The following is a 14900-nucleotide window of genomic DNA, read 5'->3' as shown; positions in this document are numbered from 1 at the left end:
GCGCTGTGGCCCCGAAAATGTTCCAATTATTCTGAAAGAGGACTTTAAAGCAGCCAAAGAGCACTGCGCGGAGCAATGTCCGAGCATGTGTGTTTGGCTGTAAGCGCACACATTCCTGCGGTGTGTTGTGCTCAGCCCGTCCACATGCGCCACGCGCGCCCCGCTCCGCGCGCAGCTCCGGGGCGGCTCGTCTGCGGCTCTCTCAAGGTGTTCCCCTCTTTTTATCGATGCTGTTCAGGAGGCGAGATCCAGCCCAGGTCCATCGCAGCTCGCATGTGACATGTTGGTGCGCTACGACCCCTGGTGGCGGGAGACGCACCACGACACGCATGTGTGGAAAACACAAACCTTTTATTGTTTCCCAACGATCACTGAGTGTGGTCACGTGGAGCAGCTCATCAGGGGGTAATTACTGCATGACAGCTGGACATATAGAATCTGAGATTTCATTTCTTACAGGAAGTTAGGTATATTAAAGGAGATTCATATTCTAATCCTCGTGATTATGTTTATCGATTGAACTTTATTGTCAGACAAAGTCTGAAATGTGTCTCGCACCACAGCAGCTCCATTTGCAGCATAAACATTAAAGAGAACATTTGACACGACATTCAACATTACTTCTTCTTGTCATGTCATGTCATGTAATGTTACATCATCTTAGTTGCGTTAAGTTACATCATGGCATGTTGTATGATGTCGTTTCGTGTCGCAGTCCGTAGCCATAGGGACTTATAGGGTTGGAACCAGAGGGTCACTTCGTGGTTGCGGAGATGCCATTGAGCAAGGCACTGAACCCCAGAGTGTTCGGGCGCCCCCTGTGTGCAGCCCCTTCACTCTGACATCTCTCCATTAGTCCATAAATCCAGTTTGTGGATTTGTAGATGTAGGGCCTGTGTGTGAGAGTATCATTTCTCTCAATAACAAAACCTGGATTTCCCTGGGATTAAGTTTGACATGTTATTTTGTTATGTCATGCTATGTTTTGTTATGCTATGTCATCTTATGTTTTAATGTTATGTTGTATTGTTTTGTGTCCTGTCATGTTATTTTATGTAGTGTAATGTCATGTTTTGTCATCAGTGTCCAGATTTCAATCCACCCTTTAGAGAGAGTTTGCCTTGAATTGAATGAGATACTCTACTTATTTTACATGCTATACACTGTCTGCATTTAAACACTTATTTTTATGTTTAAATCTAACATTGAAATATATTTAACATTTTTCTGCTATTTCATCTCTGTATGCGTTAATGTATGTGTTAATGTATATGCATTTATAATTGTCTCTTTATTTGCAGGTTTGCTTTTTTGTGAATTTCTCTGAATTGTGTAATTAAATGCACTTGAACTGAAAGAAAAAGCTTTGGATCGTTTTCTTCATTGTGGCTTTTAAGACATTTTCCCAAATCCTGAGAAATCTGATATCTTGTAATCTATTCTAATAGAGGTTACTGTTAAAACGTATATCTTATTAAATTAAATAACTGCATTCGTTTGTCATCCTCTGTAACCTTCTGTTGAAGAGGTCATGCTCCACTTTGAGTGTGTGTGGTGACGCCCCCTCTGATGGTTTCAGTCAGCTGCTTAATGCAGACAAGCTGCTCACTATAACCCCCGAAAGTACATCAAATGTACTTATCAAACTAAAAGAATAATGTTAAAGCGTTGAATATAGTAATTAAATCGATCAGTGAGATTCATTTTGGTGGCATATTGTTTTTTTCTGCAGACAATAAAGTCCGGTTGTGTATTCCATGTTGTTAAAATGTGTTGTAGCCAAATATGTCAGGACAAGAATCGATTTATTTTGAAGGGTTGGACCGGAACCGACGCGTTTCATTTAGACTAACTTTGCATCAAGAAGAAACGTCCGACTTTGTACCTGACATCAACAGCCCGGCTTCTCCCAAACAGCATATCTTAATACTCCAGCAACGACAGGACGGATGTGCAGCTTCATCTGTGACGTCACGTTAACTTCTGACACCCGTGGGTGAGTTCTGAGCTTCTCAATAATTGTCTTGTTTACATTAAAAAAAAAAGCCTGTTCGTTTTGATCTCAGTGTACAAACACACACGGTCCTTGTTCCTCATTTAGCTCAAACTCAAGTTCCTGTTGCACTACAGATTTGGACTTTCCTGATCTCACTGGAAACAAATGGAGGATCAAGTTGAGCCAGTTCAGTTTATTAATACGGTGATGACGTCATCATGCATTGTGGGAGCAGAGAGAGAGGAATGTGAAGAAACACAACAAGGCATATAGACAGGCTATATGAGGCTGATGTTTGAAAGTTAGATTGTAACTGTAGCTCAAACAGACAAGTTAGTAAAGCAATATGTCACTGTGAGAAAACATCTGAGTGTCATGCTGTCATACATTTTTATATTCTACCCAATCAGCAACCAAGCCACAAGGGCTTTATTTATATACTGTGCATCATAGTGTATCATCATGAGGGTTTATTCTGTAGCATTACATCTTATTTTCATCAGGATACATATTTATAAAACACATTCTTAATCTGCAGAGTAACCACACCTGCAAGGTGAATGTAGTTCAGTTAAAAGTTTGGAGATGGAGTAAAAGTATTAGCACTGATGGAAAGTGTAGATATATATACCTCATTTTTCCTCAAGTACAACGCTCAATATAAATGTGTTTTGGTTTTTTTCACTCCACAACTGAGAGACATAAGTAGATAAACATGAATGAATAATAAAACCACAACAGATAATAAAACACTTCAATTCAAACTATGAAATTACTCAAATCGCCAAAGTTCTTTAAGTCAATTTGATCAATTTGAACAAATTCAATCCAAACTACTCTATTGTTGTTAATTGTTTAGAAGCAGCTTGCGCATGAAAAAGCATAAAAAATTGTAACATATAGACAACAATAAATTACATGTGGGAGCTAAAATATTGAATTGTTTCTAAAAGTCATGTAAATGTTTTTAATTAGACTGATGCAGGAACAACTTGTCTAAAAGAATCAGTCTTGATGAAATGATTATAAATCTGTCTAGAAATATAAAAACAGAGCAGAGCATTATGAAACTGATTGCTGAGGAGATAACATATCCAAACCTGAACGTCATTACAGATAGATGATTGAAATATTTGCAGTATTTCACTTTTTTAAAGCATGCCAATGAAGCATTTTGAAGTGCCTGCTTTGATCAGGAGTTTCACTTTAACTTCAGATTTTTTTTTTTTTTTTACTGAGAGGCGCTCCACAGGATCATGTTATCTGTTTATGATTGTAGATATATAAATGTCATCACAATGCCCACACAAAGCTTCCCCCTCTCTGTCACTCTCTCTCCTCTCTCTCTGTAGTGCAGTGGGGCCGGTGAGCAGCGGATGCGGCCGGCGCTCCGGCTGCAGGCCGCCCTCTCAATGGTCTCTCTTACCATGAAAGCGTTGGTGGATGCTTTATGGGCGGTGTGGAGCATCGGGGCCTCCATTTATGACTACATCCACACCAACGCCATGGAGGAGCGCATCCACGCCCTGGAGGACGTCATCAGCATGCACCAGTGTGCGATCGGACTGCTGTCCACGGGCATTCTGGTGCTCTTCACCTACATCCTCTGTAAGAAGCTGTGAGGCTGTGTGAGGGCAGAGTGGAGTCAGACGCTGGTGTCCCACATGGTAAAGTACACTTTGGGGTACATCACATCTCAGAGGGAGGAGATGGCTTGGGTCTCAAATTCACTGACACACAGAAAATATAACACCTTCAATAACTCAGAGACTAAGATTTATTTTTAAATCTTTTTTTTTAAATCATTGTTCTACACTTTGTTTGTTTGTTTGCTACTCAGTCTGGCGGTTTTAAAAATAGATTTTGTAATGGTGTTGGTGATTTTGTTTGCCAAAAAGCAAATGTTGATTTAATGCTTGATTTGAATTGCTTTACTACCGAGCGGGTTAATCGATTCAACTCAATTTTGGTTCCTAACAGGGTTTGAAATATCTGAGCATTAAGATCATCAGAAAATCACAATCTGAGGTTGACTAAAATATCTCCTCTTAAACTTTTTCTTTGATCAGCTATCAGATGCTGAAACTCATCACTGACATCGACTCTCCATAATATCAGCAGTATCTGTCCATGAACTCTTTAATGATTAGCCAAAAGTAGCTCAGTACAAAACATCTACTACCTACCACCATAAACTCTAAACACACTCAGTCTCAGTATACAAACTCTATTAACAGTGACGTCAGCTGACTGGAGGTGTTTCTGCTTGTCTAAAGGGATCATCATTGAAAGTCATTATTAGCAACGTCTGCTTTCTGCTTGTGGACAGTTTTCATGTTTGCACTGATTTCTTTAAAGATTCCAGATAACAGGAGAAGCTCTGTACTCTGAAACTAGACGTACTGTAAATGTGAACATTTTAGAGGGTGCAGAGGGGCTTTAACAAGCCAAAGGTGTTAGAAAAAAGTGCCATTATTTCATGATGTATTATCTCTAATTGCCCTCATGGTTCTTTCAAAATCATTTGTCCAATAAGAGAAATAATCCTCAAATCCCCCTGATTTAGTTTTATTAGAATAAATGTTAATTATCTGTATCATTCTGATTATTAGAGTTTTTTTTACCTCATAACTGTTACATCGTGTAGAAGCTGCTGCTTTAATGAATCACTTGAACTAAGTGTCCTTACAAATTGTAAATACATTCAGTGATTTTAGCTAGTCTGACAAAATGTCATCATGTAGTACTTACTGCTGCTTAATGTGTTTTTGTAAGGCCTGAAAGGTGGGCATTTTTGATTGTGATTATTGGTACTGACTGTAAACACTGGATCATAGTTTAAAAAGAGACTTTCAGAGGACAACTGATCTAGTCGTCACGGTTACCTACATTAACTTCAGAGATAAAGAAACAGGAACAAGGTGTGTGTGTACATTTGTTCTGACTCAGAGGGATCACAAAGAAAACATTTCAAAGACTGTTTTTTAATATCATGACAACAGTATCAAAGTTGTTACTCTCGAAGAAAATGTGGAATTCTATTCAAGCGGACATTTTGACATAACAACACTTGTCCCACATTGGTCTGGTATCAAATCAGGATCTGTAAATAAAAAATGCAAAGTGGATTCAAGTTGGAAATCTGAGCTGTTAAATGTTACAACTTAAAGCTGCAATCGCAACTTCAAGAACATTTTGTTCAACATTGCTGGGCAGCAAACTTGAGAAACTGCAGCGCTGGATTGCCACTGGAAAGCATTGAAACAATTCATGGATGGGCATAGCACCAGATTCTAACAGGGTGCTGCTCCTTCAGCTGATGAACTTCGGCACGGTTTGTTGAAACGCTTCCAGTCGTCCTCTGAACTCTGAACCCGTCAGCGCTGCTCACAAGTGTCCAGTCTGAAGGAGAGTATATTTGGAAGTGAACCTCTCCACGCTCTCCCCCTCCAGAAACTTCATGGCTCTCCAGTGGATCTTCCCGCAGTTCTCCGGCTGCCCTTGGGGTCCCAGCTCCTCCTGGATGTACTTCAGCCACAGATCTGCAGCAAAACAGAAAAACAACAGAAACCATTAGAACACTTCCCACAGCCACAGTTAGAACTCCTTCTTTGAAACCAGACCAGCAGTTTAAGTGGGATCCAGTATTTGTCCAGGAATGTATTTTCATTGTTATCTCCACATCAGATCTGAGCTGTCGGGTCACATGACTTTAAAAATGTTTGACATAAACACATCATTTGTTTTAGCTCTATGTTAGAGGGAATGTAGTCCTTAATACTTGAATAACAAGACATTGTGAATAAATATTTTAAATAACACTTCCGACTCTTTTTCCTTTCAGTCTGTGGTTCTCAACAGGTGGGTCAGGACCCAAAAGTGGGTCACGGAGCTGTTTTGAGTGGGTCGCAAACGTGTGCCTGGCAAAAAAAATATGTTGACGGCGCGCTTTTTGAACACGTTTGTTTTGTTCAGTGACATGTTTTTTTTACCGTCTGAGGTCCAAACTGCACAATCTTTCATTCAATTAATCTGATTGGTTGAAAAAAAGGAGTTGGCGGTGGGGCCACTGCTTTAAGTCATCTGAACTCTGCTCACCGTCGTCTGAGGTGCCAAACTCCTGCAGCGCCCTCTCGTAGTAATCTCTCAGACAGCTCATCTTTGGAGTCTCCTTAAAAGAACAAAGAACATCGTTATCTATCATCTTGGTTTATCAGTAATGTCAACATATGAGAGCGCAGAAATCTTACTCCATGTCTCAGATTTTGTTCTTTCATTTTAGTCAAAATAATTTAAAACACTGTCCATGTAATCTATTCCTAAAAGTTTAAGGTTTTAGATTTGTTCTTGTTTTTTGTGTTAGGTGTCACATGGTTTGCGTACGTACTTGTTCCTTCTCGATCTGAATCATCTTGGTGAAAAAGGCTTTGGACAGAGGTCGGTTTTCATTTAAGCTACAGAGAGAAACAAAATAAAAGATTAAAATCCTCAACTTCATAAAAATACAATTAGAATCCCCAGAGTTTAGTTTGCATTTTTACTACAATGATTTATGATACTCATTTGATAAAAACATTGTCATTTATTTAGTTAAATAACAACACAAGCAGACAGACATCTTTGTTTTTACCTTGTAAAGGTCTTTCTCGCTTTTTTGTAGCCTCCAGTGGAGAACGACCAATCAAGGTAGCTCTCTTTCATCTCCATGGCAACAGCCGCTACAGCAGACAGCAGACCTCTCTGGGAACAAACAGGAGAAAAAAAAACTGTCTGAGTCAGTGTCTCGTTTCAGAGGCAAAACCAGAGCAAGCATTAAGGGGGCTAAAAAAATCTGTTCTGCTTTATCAGAAGTATTTCTCTGCAGGAGTAAAACCTTCAGTGTTTTCACCTTTTATATTACACACAACATAGGTGTTCATGTACCAGTGCTGTCTATGTTTATGTCTGGCTTTCTTTTTTTCAGAATATCTTGAAATGAATAAGAATACCAAACGTGTTGTGATAACTAAGACATATAGAGGATGTGGTTGTGGTCTACACTGAAGAAATACACAACTGTTCATGCAGTCAGGACATGTGGATGTTAGCGAGAGCGTTCAGTGTTAAGGTTGTTGTTGATGCTCCAACACTTTGCGATAGCACTTGTTTTTTTTTTATTTTGTAAGATATTTTTTGTAGAGACAGGACAGTGGACGGAGTCGGAAACCAGGGCCACAGAGAGAAAGGAATGACACGCTGGAAGGAAATGAACCACAGGTCAGATTTGAACCCGGGCCGCTTGCTTCGGGGACCACAGCCTCTGTACATAGGGCGCACGCCTTAACCATTCTGCCCTAATCTATTCTTTTCATAATCAATAGTATCGAAATTCATTGGCATTATGAATGTGAATCTGTGCATTGTAGACAGTGAGCAGGAGTTTGGCTTCATTTTTTTGGTTATTAATGACCAAATATCAAGTGTCCAGGACTTCTACTTTCATCCTGTGTTACTGAAACAAGGATCAATATCGTTTAATTGTTACTAGAGTTGTATTGAAGTTTCAAACTCTGGTGTTGCGACAACCCTACACAGTGTAGTCTTATAGTGAATCTGGTGGATTCAAGGTACCTTGAAGACGGCTTCTGTCTCCTCAGGACTCTGGTTGGCCACGCTCCACTGGACCTGCAGCTGCCACAGAGGTAGACTCTCCTGTCAAAACAGGATGAGAAAGATTCAGTTATTAGCGGGGGCTTGTGTTGCTCAGAGAGACGTGAGCATGCTTCCCTTCAGCGTCACACTTCAGGAGGAGAAGTGATGCAAACATACCTGAGCGTGTCTAGCTTTAACAGATTTCTTGGGGTAGCAGCCGAGCGGCAAGTTACTGTAATTAGCTCTGAGGTAGCAGGATCACAATCAGAAATGTGTAAATTGTATCTCACATCAAACTGGTTTAAGTCAGATATTTCACATTTTCTTCATTGATGTATTTACACTTTTGTGCTCAGAAAAAAAACGTTACATTTTTCAGCAACCAAACACCAAAACCTGGGGGTTTATAGTATTTCCCAACACTTAAAGAGGGTGTTTATCTCAAGAAGAAAAGACTTAACTAACAAGCAGCATGTAGTAAGCCTCCTCACACAGTCTGTTAAACCCCCCCAAACACCCCCACAGTAACAAACAGCTATTCTACCAACAACTTAGAAACTCCTGCGGCTGAGAGAAACATACTCACACAGCATAATACTGTGATATTCAGCATTGTTCTGTACATGTGTGTGAAGGGTAGGAGTGACAAGGCAAAGCAGAATGATGGAAAAAAAAATCAGATACTTAATTTCTAATGATTTTATAGAATTTTCTGTTTAACTGGGGCTTTTTGTTTTACTCTATGCAGATGATCTGATTTACTTTTATGTGACATCATGTTGTACTGTCTGAATTTTTTTAAATTTTTTTTTAAAAGAAGCAAGTCTCACTTCAGAAAATCATCACTGATGATTAAACGAGGTAAAAAAAACAACTTTATGACTGACAACAAAATCTGAGGTGTGTCGGGGAACTTCTGAGGGTTAGTTTGATCCTTATGCAGAGCTTCTAAACGTGTCAGGAGTAACTGGTTCAAACAGTTGTCGTCCTCATTTAGGGTTCACTTCAACTTTAATTGAAATTCTAACACCGCATGCTAATCCTTGTGTTTTTAACTGACGGCTTAAATTGAAATCTCTTACACATCTTGAGCCTCTTCTGGAATACAAGGGGGCGGAGAGAGCCAATTGAAGAACTTGGTTTAATGGAATTCAGAGTAACTGGGCCAAGGAGATGGCCCACTTAAACATCAGGCTGGTGGCTGATAAGTAAGTGTGTGTGTGTGTGTGTGTGTGTGTGTGTGCGCCTTGGGGATAAGTGTGTCTGTTGTAATAGAAGCACAGCTGATGTGCTCAGTTTACACCGTGAAAATGGCCAAAACTTGATGTGATTGAGAACAAATCAGTTAATTGGCGTGGCCGTGTGATCGTGACGCGCCGCGTACCTTGGGATTCACGTGTGTGAGCGCGTCCTGGAATAGCTTGCCCACGGCTCCACTCTCCAAGTGCATCAGCGTCTGCAGACTCAGGCGCCACACTGACACTGATTGGCTGTAGCGCTGCGTGGCTGCCACGGCAACGCTGGCCGCTCCCTCCGCGTCTTCAGATGAGAGCAGGACCTGCAACTTCATGTGAAAATAAAAGACAAAGTTATTGGAGGACAGCGGTCCAAATGTGCCATTACCATCTGCTTCTTTTGATAAATGATGTTTAATCATCTTTAATATTGAAGTCACAGTGGAGCTGGAGATTTATTAGAGGGCATTATACTGAAAAGTGTTCCTAATATTTTGCCCTCTCCATTAACACACTGTACATGAGGGACGCACAGTGTTAGAAACACTTTTAAATAGAATGCATTCAAGTAAAACACCAAAAACACTCTGACTTGAATAATAAATCTAGAGTAGAATGATCATCTTCTAGTCAAACGTGATGAATGAAATACACATTAAAGGTTAAAGCCCCCCCCTTTGATTCCACTTGCACATTGAATGAAGCCCCTCACCCAGTTCTTATAGTACTCCTCCTTCAGCAGTGAGGAGTTGTGGGCCCGCTGCAGCACTCCCAGCAGCCTCTCCTGCCTCTGTCACACACACACACACACACACACAGAAACACAGGCGTCAGGATTAACTATTTTAAAAAAAAAACCGCTGCGCCAGAAACACCGGAGCAGCTCATGTATGTTGGTTTACTTGACTGAACTTTTCGGCTACCTTTTCCTTCAGCTCTTGCACGTTTGTCTTCCTCTTCAGCCTTTCCAAGCAAAAGGCAGCATAGCATGTCCACATGGGCTCTGCAGCGAAAAGAAGACATGCATGGAGATGTTGTATTACTACATTTTTTTTTTTTTTTTTTTTTTTTTAAAGTCCGCAGAAAATGAATACATTCAAGGCATTTCAGAAAGCCAGATTGAATATAGTTATGTTTTAGAGATGATAAAGAGAAAAGAGAACTAAACAGGAGTAACCCAAGGCACGATGTCTATTCACTCTGTGTGTGTGCACGAGGTTCTTACCAGTGTTGAGGCTCTTGACCCCCTCCTCATAGACCTGGCAGCAGCGCTCCTCTCTGCGGTTGGTATCTGAAGCTCGGCCTTTAGCCGTCTGCAGCTCCTCTCCTGCCCCCGGAGCCTCCAGCTCCCTCCTAGCCATGAAATCCCACGTCAGGCTGTCTTCAGTGTAGTTGGCCTGTAAGCTGCAAACAAAGTGATGAAATATTAGATCACATATTAATATATAAGAAAGTGAAGGTAGTCTTGTGTGAGTGTGCTCGGGGTCTTACTCCTGCAGGATAAAGTCCTGGAGTTCTTTGGTGAACTTAAAGATGGCTGCTATGTCCAGAAGGGAGATGACAAACTCTGCTTCTAAAAGGAGAGAAAAACAAGAACAAAGTTAAGAGAGGCGTGGTTTGGGAACTTTCTGAAGTTTTTCATATAGAAAGAACGGTTATCTTTTTTATTTGCAGAGCTGAGGGATCATTTGATAGCACTCTTGTGACTGCATCTTAAATATGAAGCCAGTTATCTTAGCAAACAATTAACGTGACTCCTTCTATCTAAAACTTTCCTCCTAGCACCTTAAAGATTTCATTTATTTTGTCTGATCTGTTTTTCAGATTAAAACCCATTTTAAAAAGCTTAATTTTTTAATAATTGACACCTTGCATGTGCTCTAACTTTATTGACTTACATTAATTTGTCTTACAGCTGGTTGAAAACATATAAACACATGCTAAAATCAGTGTGTGTGTGTGTGTGTGTGTGTGTGTGGATACATGAAGTTACAACAGGATGTAAGTGCAAAATATGACAGGAAAATCATTTTGCAGGATTGTTCAACTGTCTCCCTGCTTCTGTATGCAACTTTCTCCTTATAGAAATGGACGACATTCTTGTCTAAATGAGGAAATATCTTGACAAATCATCATTTACTTAGGCAACAGTCTAAGTCAGCACCATTTGTAGGTGTGCAACGGGTCACAAATGTCATGGTTTGGACCACAAACTTAGAAAAACCTAGAATCTCCTACCTTTGATTTTCCCAGTAGACTCTCTGTACACAATCTCGGCTAGTTTAGCACTCAGGATCTCTGGAGAGAACTCATATTCACCCTGAGAAGAGGAAAGAGCCGATATTAAGACACAGTTGTCAGCCCTCATGCATCGTGTGTGTGTGTTTGTGTTTGTGTTTAACCTGTGACACACTCACCAGGTCCATCTGAGCCAGTTCCAGCTCCTCCTTCTGCTTCCTCAGTTTCTCACAGTGAAGCAGCTCCATACGAAAGTACTGAGGCAGAGTTGTTGTCGGAAATTAGACCAGAATATTTGACCAATCCACAATCACAACTATCTTTTCTACACCTGCTGCCTACACGGCTTGTCACTGGATTTTGTACGATCAAAAAAGAAGGTACTTAAAGAAGGTACAAGTGGTTTTACCTCCTGATAAACTTTCTTGTTGTTGGGATGGAAACGCAGAGCCCTCAGAAAAAGGTGTCTGGCACTCTCAGATGAATTTCTATCCTCCAGCTCACTCTTGGCCGCCATGATCCACATCACTATGAAGGGGAAATACAAAGTCAAAAATTATTTGATTATTTTTTTTACATGGGACGATGTGTCAGTGAGAAGTTCAGGTGTAGGAAACACCACAGATTTTAAAGCTTCCACACCTGGTTTGTCTGGGTGAATGGCAAGCATAGTGGAGAACACTTTGCTGATCTGAGCTTTGGTGGCCTGATGTGTGAAACCCAGAGGAGAGGATGATTATTATCAGCATATAAAGACAAGAGTGCTTTGTCTGAGTCGTACTGTAAACAAGTGATGACATCATGACTTACCCATTTCTTACAGAAGGCGACATGCGAGAGCCAGAGCTGCACGTCATCCTGCCGGGAAAGAAGATTTTTGATACTTTTAACTCATTTATCAGTCCAATAATTCATTCATGTCAAAATGAATACTAATTATATTCTCTTTAATGTAAAGATTGTAAACAAAGTTGTCAAGAGAAGCTAAATTAACAAACGTTTGAAACGTTTTCTCAAGACTTGTGAATCACGTTCGATGACGGAAATCATGCCGAATCTTTCCATTGAAATCTGTTTCTTTTAACATTTCTTAATCTGCATGACCTATAATAACCCTTTCAACCGCATTAGCTATTATCAATACGCTAATACTAAATAATCAAACATTTATTTATAACACACTTTACATCTGATGTAGGGTTGTAGTCAAGACCACACTAACCGAGACTGAGACCAAGACCAAGATATTTAGGGGTCGAGACCAAGACCAAGGCAGGACAAGACTGAGACCATAAATATCAATGAGAAATCATCTTGTGAGCAGGCGGCATGTCACTCACTTAGACCGCTACACGGGGAAGGTTGAGGCCGTAACAGGGGGATAAAAGTCAAACTTCAAATGAATTGAAGTTATTCCTTCTTTAGGAAAGAGGCATTTTTCTTCTAATCACAGTAACGACGTGGGAAAATAGCCTGTCAGTGCCGGTCTTGATTCATAATCCAGAGTCTGCCCAGTCTGAGGCCGAGTAAAAAATGCTTTCGATTCCAAGACGAGACCTTTAAAAAGAGGTCTCGAGACCGGAGTTGGATTTGGAGTACGACAACACTAATCTGAAGTAAATCTCAAAGTGCTACAGTGAGCTGATTTCATAAAAAAACACTTTAAACTCTTTTTTTTTTTTTTTAAGTGTTCATGGTTACCTTCCACTTCTTTGTTGCTCTGCTGAAGACGCTGTTAATTCTGTGGATGATGGGATACTCGATCTCCTCTCTTTTGAACTGGTAATGAATGTGCTGCAAAAGCAAAAAAAAAAACATTGTTATAAAACATGAAACAGTTTGAAGTAAAGCTAAACTTCACATCAACATTTGATCAAAGCTTTTTCAGTTTATTACAAGGGACTTACCGCTCTCCTCTTCTTGATCAGCTCTAAGATGTTGATTTCATACTGAAAATAAACACAATTTTCCAGTAAGAGTCTTCATACATCACACATTATTTAATAACGCCCTCATCCCAAAAAAAAAAAAAAAAAAAGATGCTGGCTTCTACCTGAATGTAGGCGATGAAGTCCTCTTTGTTTATGATCAGCCTGTGGAGCTTGTATTCCAGGGCTGTCGCTCTCTTTATAATGGATCTGTATGGAAAATCATTGGATTGTAAATATCAAATATAGTATAGCAAATTGTATATAGATAGATTGTATATATATAGAGAGATTATAAGGAACACAGGAAGTTAATTTAATTTAATAAAAAATAATTATTGAGCTGTGGAAAAGGGGGTAGGATTAAATTAGTTTTATACTTCTTCCTACTCCTTATCAGGCATATCAATTCAATATATTATGTAATTTTCTTTTTCTTTTTTTGTGAAATAATTTAAACATTGTTTTTTGTTTATTGTATTTTTGTGCTTTTCATTTTGTTCTGTATTTTTGATATGTTTGATTTTATTTGATATGTCTGAAATAAATTCAATCAATCAATCAATCAATCTGATAAGTAAAACAAATGCTCACAACCTCAGAATTGAAACATGATTTTCTCTTGTGTTCCTCAGGGTTGATTTTAAAAACTCGCCTGATTTTATTTACATTATTTTCAGGTCATCAAGGGAATGCTAAGATGACAAAATGAAATGGTTTTCGGTCCTCTCTTAAGAAGTCAAAGGTTTTATTCCTCCATGGTGACAATAAAAACATATCTGCTGAGAGGTCACTTCTGAGACTAAATGTTGTCATCCTATCTAAAGTCTTGTCCTGAAATCTGAGGTGTGTTGTTCCTTTTTTAAACAAGAAGCCCAGGGTAAGTTAGAAGTTGTCTTACTTGACTTCTTTCTTGGTGAACAGTCCCACTCTCTCCAGCTGCTCCAGCTCAGGGATCCTCTCCTCAATCCGCTGCTGGACGATCTCCGCCATGATGCGCGCGCAGCCGGTACAGACTCAGGTAAGTTATATGATGTAGAAATAAAGTGATAGAAATGTCGTCTTTAACTGAAACACCAAGAGACCGAAACGTTGTAGCTATGGGCTGGCTGATGCTCCACTCCACACATGTGTGGAAGTTGTGATGCACATCGTTTCCGGTCCCGTCTGCAAATTGGTCCGACTGGAAACACGAGCAAGTATGTAAATATGATGGCAAAACCAATTCAAACTACATTAAAAATATAAACTATATATATTTGATACCAACACACTAGTTCAATCTGTTAGAAACACAATTTTGATAGAGGAAAGTTGTATGAGTACTTTTATTTAAACACAAACCCTAAAGTTTAGAAGACAAATTAGAAACAACAAATAAATTAATTCATTTCAAAATGTAACAACTACAAGAGGAGTTACTGCTTTTAGGTGTTTGCTACCAAAATCTTCCTGAAGTTGTCAAGTGTCTGTTTTATGTGAACTGTTGAATGAATGAAAGTTTTCAGCTTCTTCTCTAATTTACATTGTGAAAAATAAACATGATAATTAATTAATGATTTTTCAGTCTCTTCATAATACATGACTGTTGACTTTGTTTGAACTGTCTGCATTGTTTAAAATGTCTGTATATGTATAATAGCTAAATAAAATACTCATATATAGCCTACATACATACATATATTGTAATTATTTAGTTTAGTCAAAAAATAATATAAATAAATAGTTTTTATGAGGTACAGGAATGAGGAAGGGTAATTACAATCACTGGGCTGTGTTTGTATTCATTAATTTACTTTTGGTTTAATTTATTCATACTATTTTTTTTTTAACTTCTATTTTTATTTTTAATAATTATATTCCTGTTTCCTG

General features: G+C 39.2%; 2 protein-coding genes across 3 annotated transcripts in view; one reads left to right on the top strand and one right to left on the bottom strand.

Moving 5' to 3' along the window:
• misp3 (MISP family member 3) overlaps positions 1 to 5880 on the top strand; it is a 138285-nt gene extending 132405 nt beyond the window's left edge. Inside the window, exon 4 of the transcript XR_009676221.1 lies at positions 5858 to 5880. The gene's annotated coding sequence lies outside the window, so the exon portion shown is untranslated. The remainder of the gene's footprint in view (positions 1 to 5857) is intronic.
• Positions 4961 to 14206, bottom strand: utp6 (UTP6 small subunit processome component). Of its 2 annotated transcripts, none has more exons than XM_061060537.1 (19): positions 13930 to 14206; positions 13154 to 13238; positions 13008 to 13049; positions 12802 to 12894; positions 11911 to 11958; positions 11743 to 11806; positions 11510 to 11628; positions 11280 to 11357; positions 11101 to 11182; positions 10354 to 10435; positions 10088 to 10266; positions 9786 to 9865; positions 9575 to 9652; positions 9012 to 9191; positions 7607 to 7687; positions 6627 to 6736; positions 6384 to 6450; positions 6095 to 6167; positions 4961 to 5538 (listed from the first exon to the last, which is right to left on the bottom strand). In XM_061060537.1, the coding sequence occupies exons 1-19, from the start codon at positions 14019 to 14021 to the stop codon at positions 5384 to 5386; spliced, it is 1788 nt and encodes a 595-aa protein (XP_060916520.1). In that variant the 5' UTR covers positions 14022 to 14206; the 3' UTR covers positions 4961 to 5383. The 2 variants fall into 2 exon arrangements, with proteins under 2 accessions (XP_060916520.1, XP_060916526.1); XM_061060543.1 differs by having other exon boundaries at positions 6095 to 6164.
• Between the last annotated feature and the right edge of the window lie 694 nt (positions 14207 to 14900).

The sequence above is a fragment of the Labrus mixtus genome, chromosome 2, assembly GCF_963584025.1.
Source record: "Labrus mixtus chromosome 2, fLabMix1.1, whole genome shotgun sequence".
NCBI classification, from domain to species: Eukaryota; Metazoa; Chordata; class Actinopteri; order Labriformes; family Labridae; genus Labrus; species Labrus mixtus.
Note: the sequence above shows the minus strand (reverse complement) of the source record. Positions and strands in the feature narration are given on the sequence as shown.

What these genes read in the sequence shown, in the direction of transcription:
- utp6 (XM_061060537.1), bottom strand. Translation starts at nt 14,021, where the DNA reads ATGGCGGAGATCGTCCAGCAGCGGATTGAGGAGAGGATCCCTGAGCTG. An exon ending in TGATCAAGAAGAGGAGAGCG is followed by an intron (nt 12,895 to 13,007) that starts GTAAGTCCCTTG and finishes TTGCTTTTGCAG; the next exon opens with CACATTCATTACCAGTTCAA. An exon ending in AGACAGAAGCCGTCTTCAAG is followed by an intron (nt 6,737 to 7,606) that starts GTACCTTGAATC and finishes GTTTGTTCCCAG; the next exon opens with AGAGGTCTGCTGTCTGCTGT.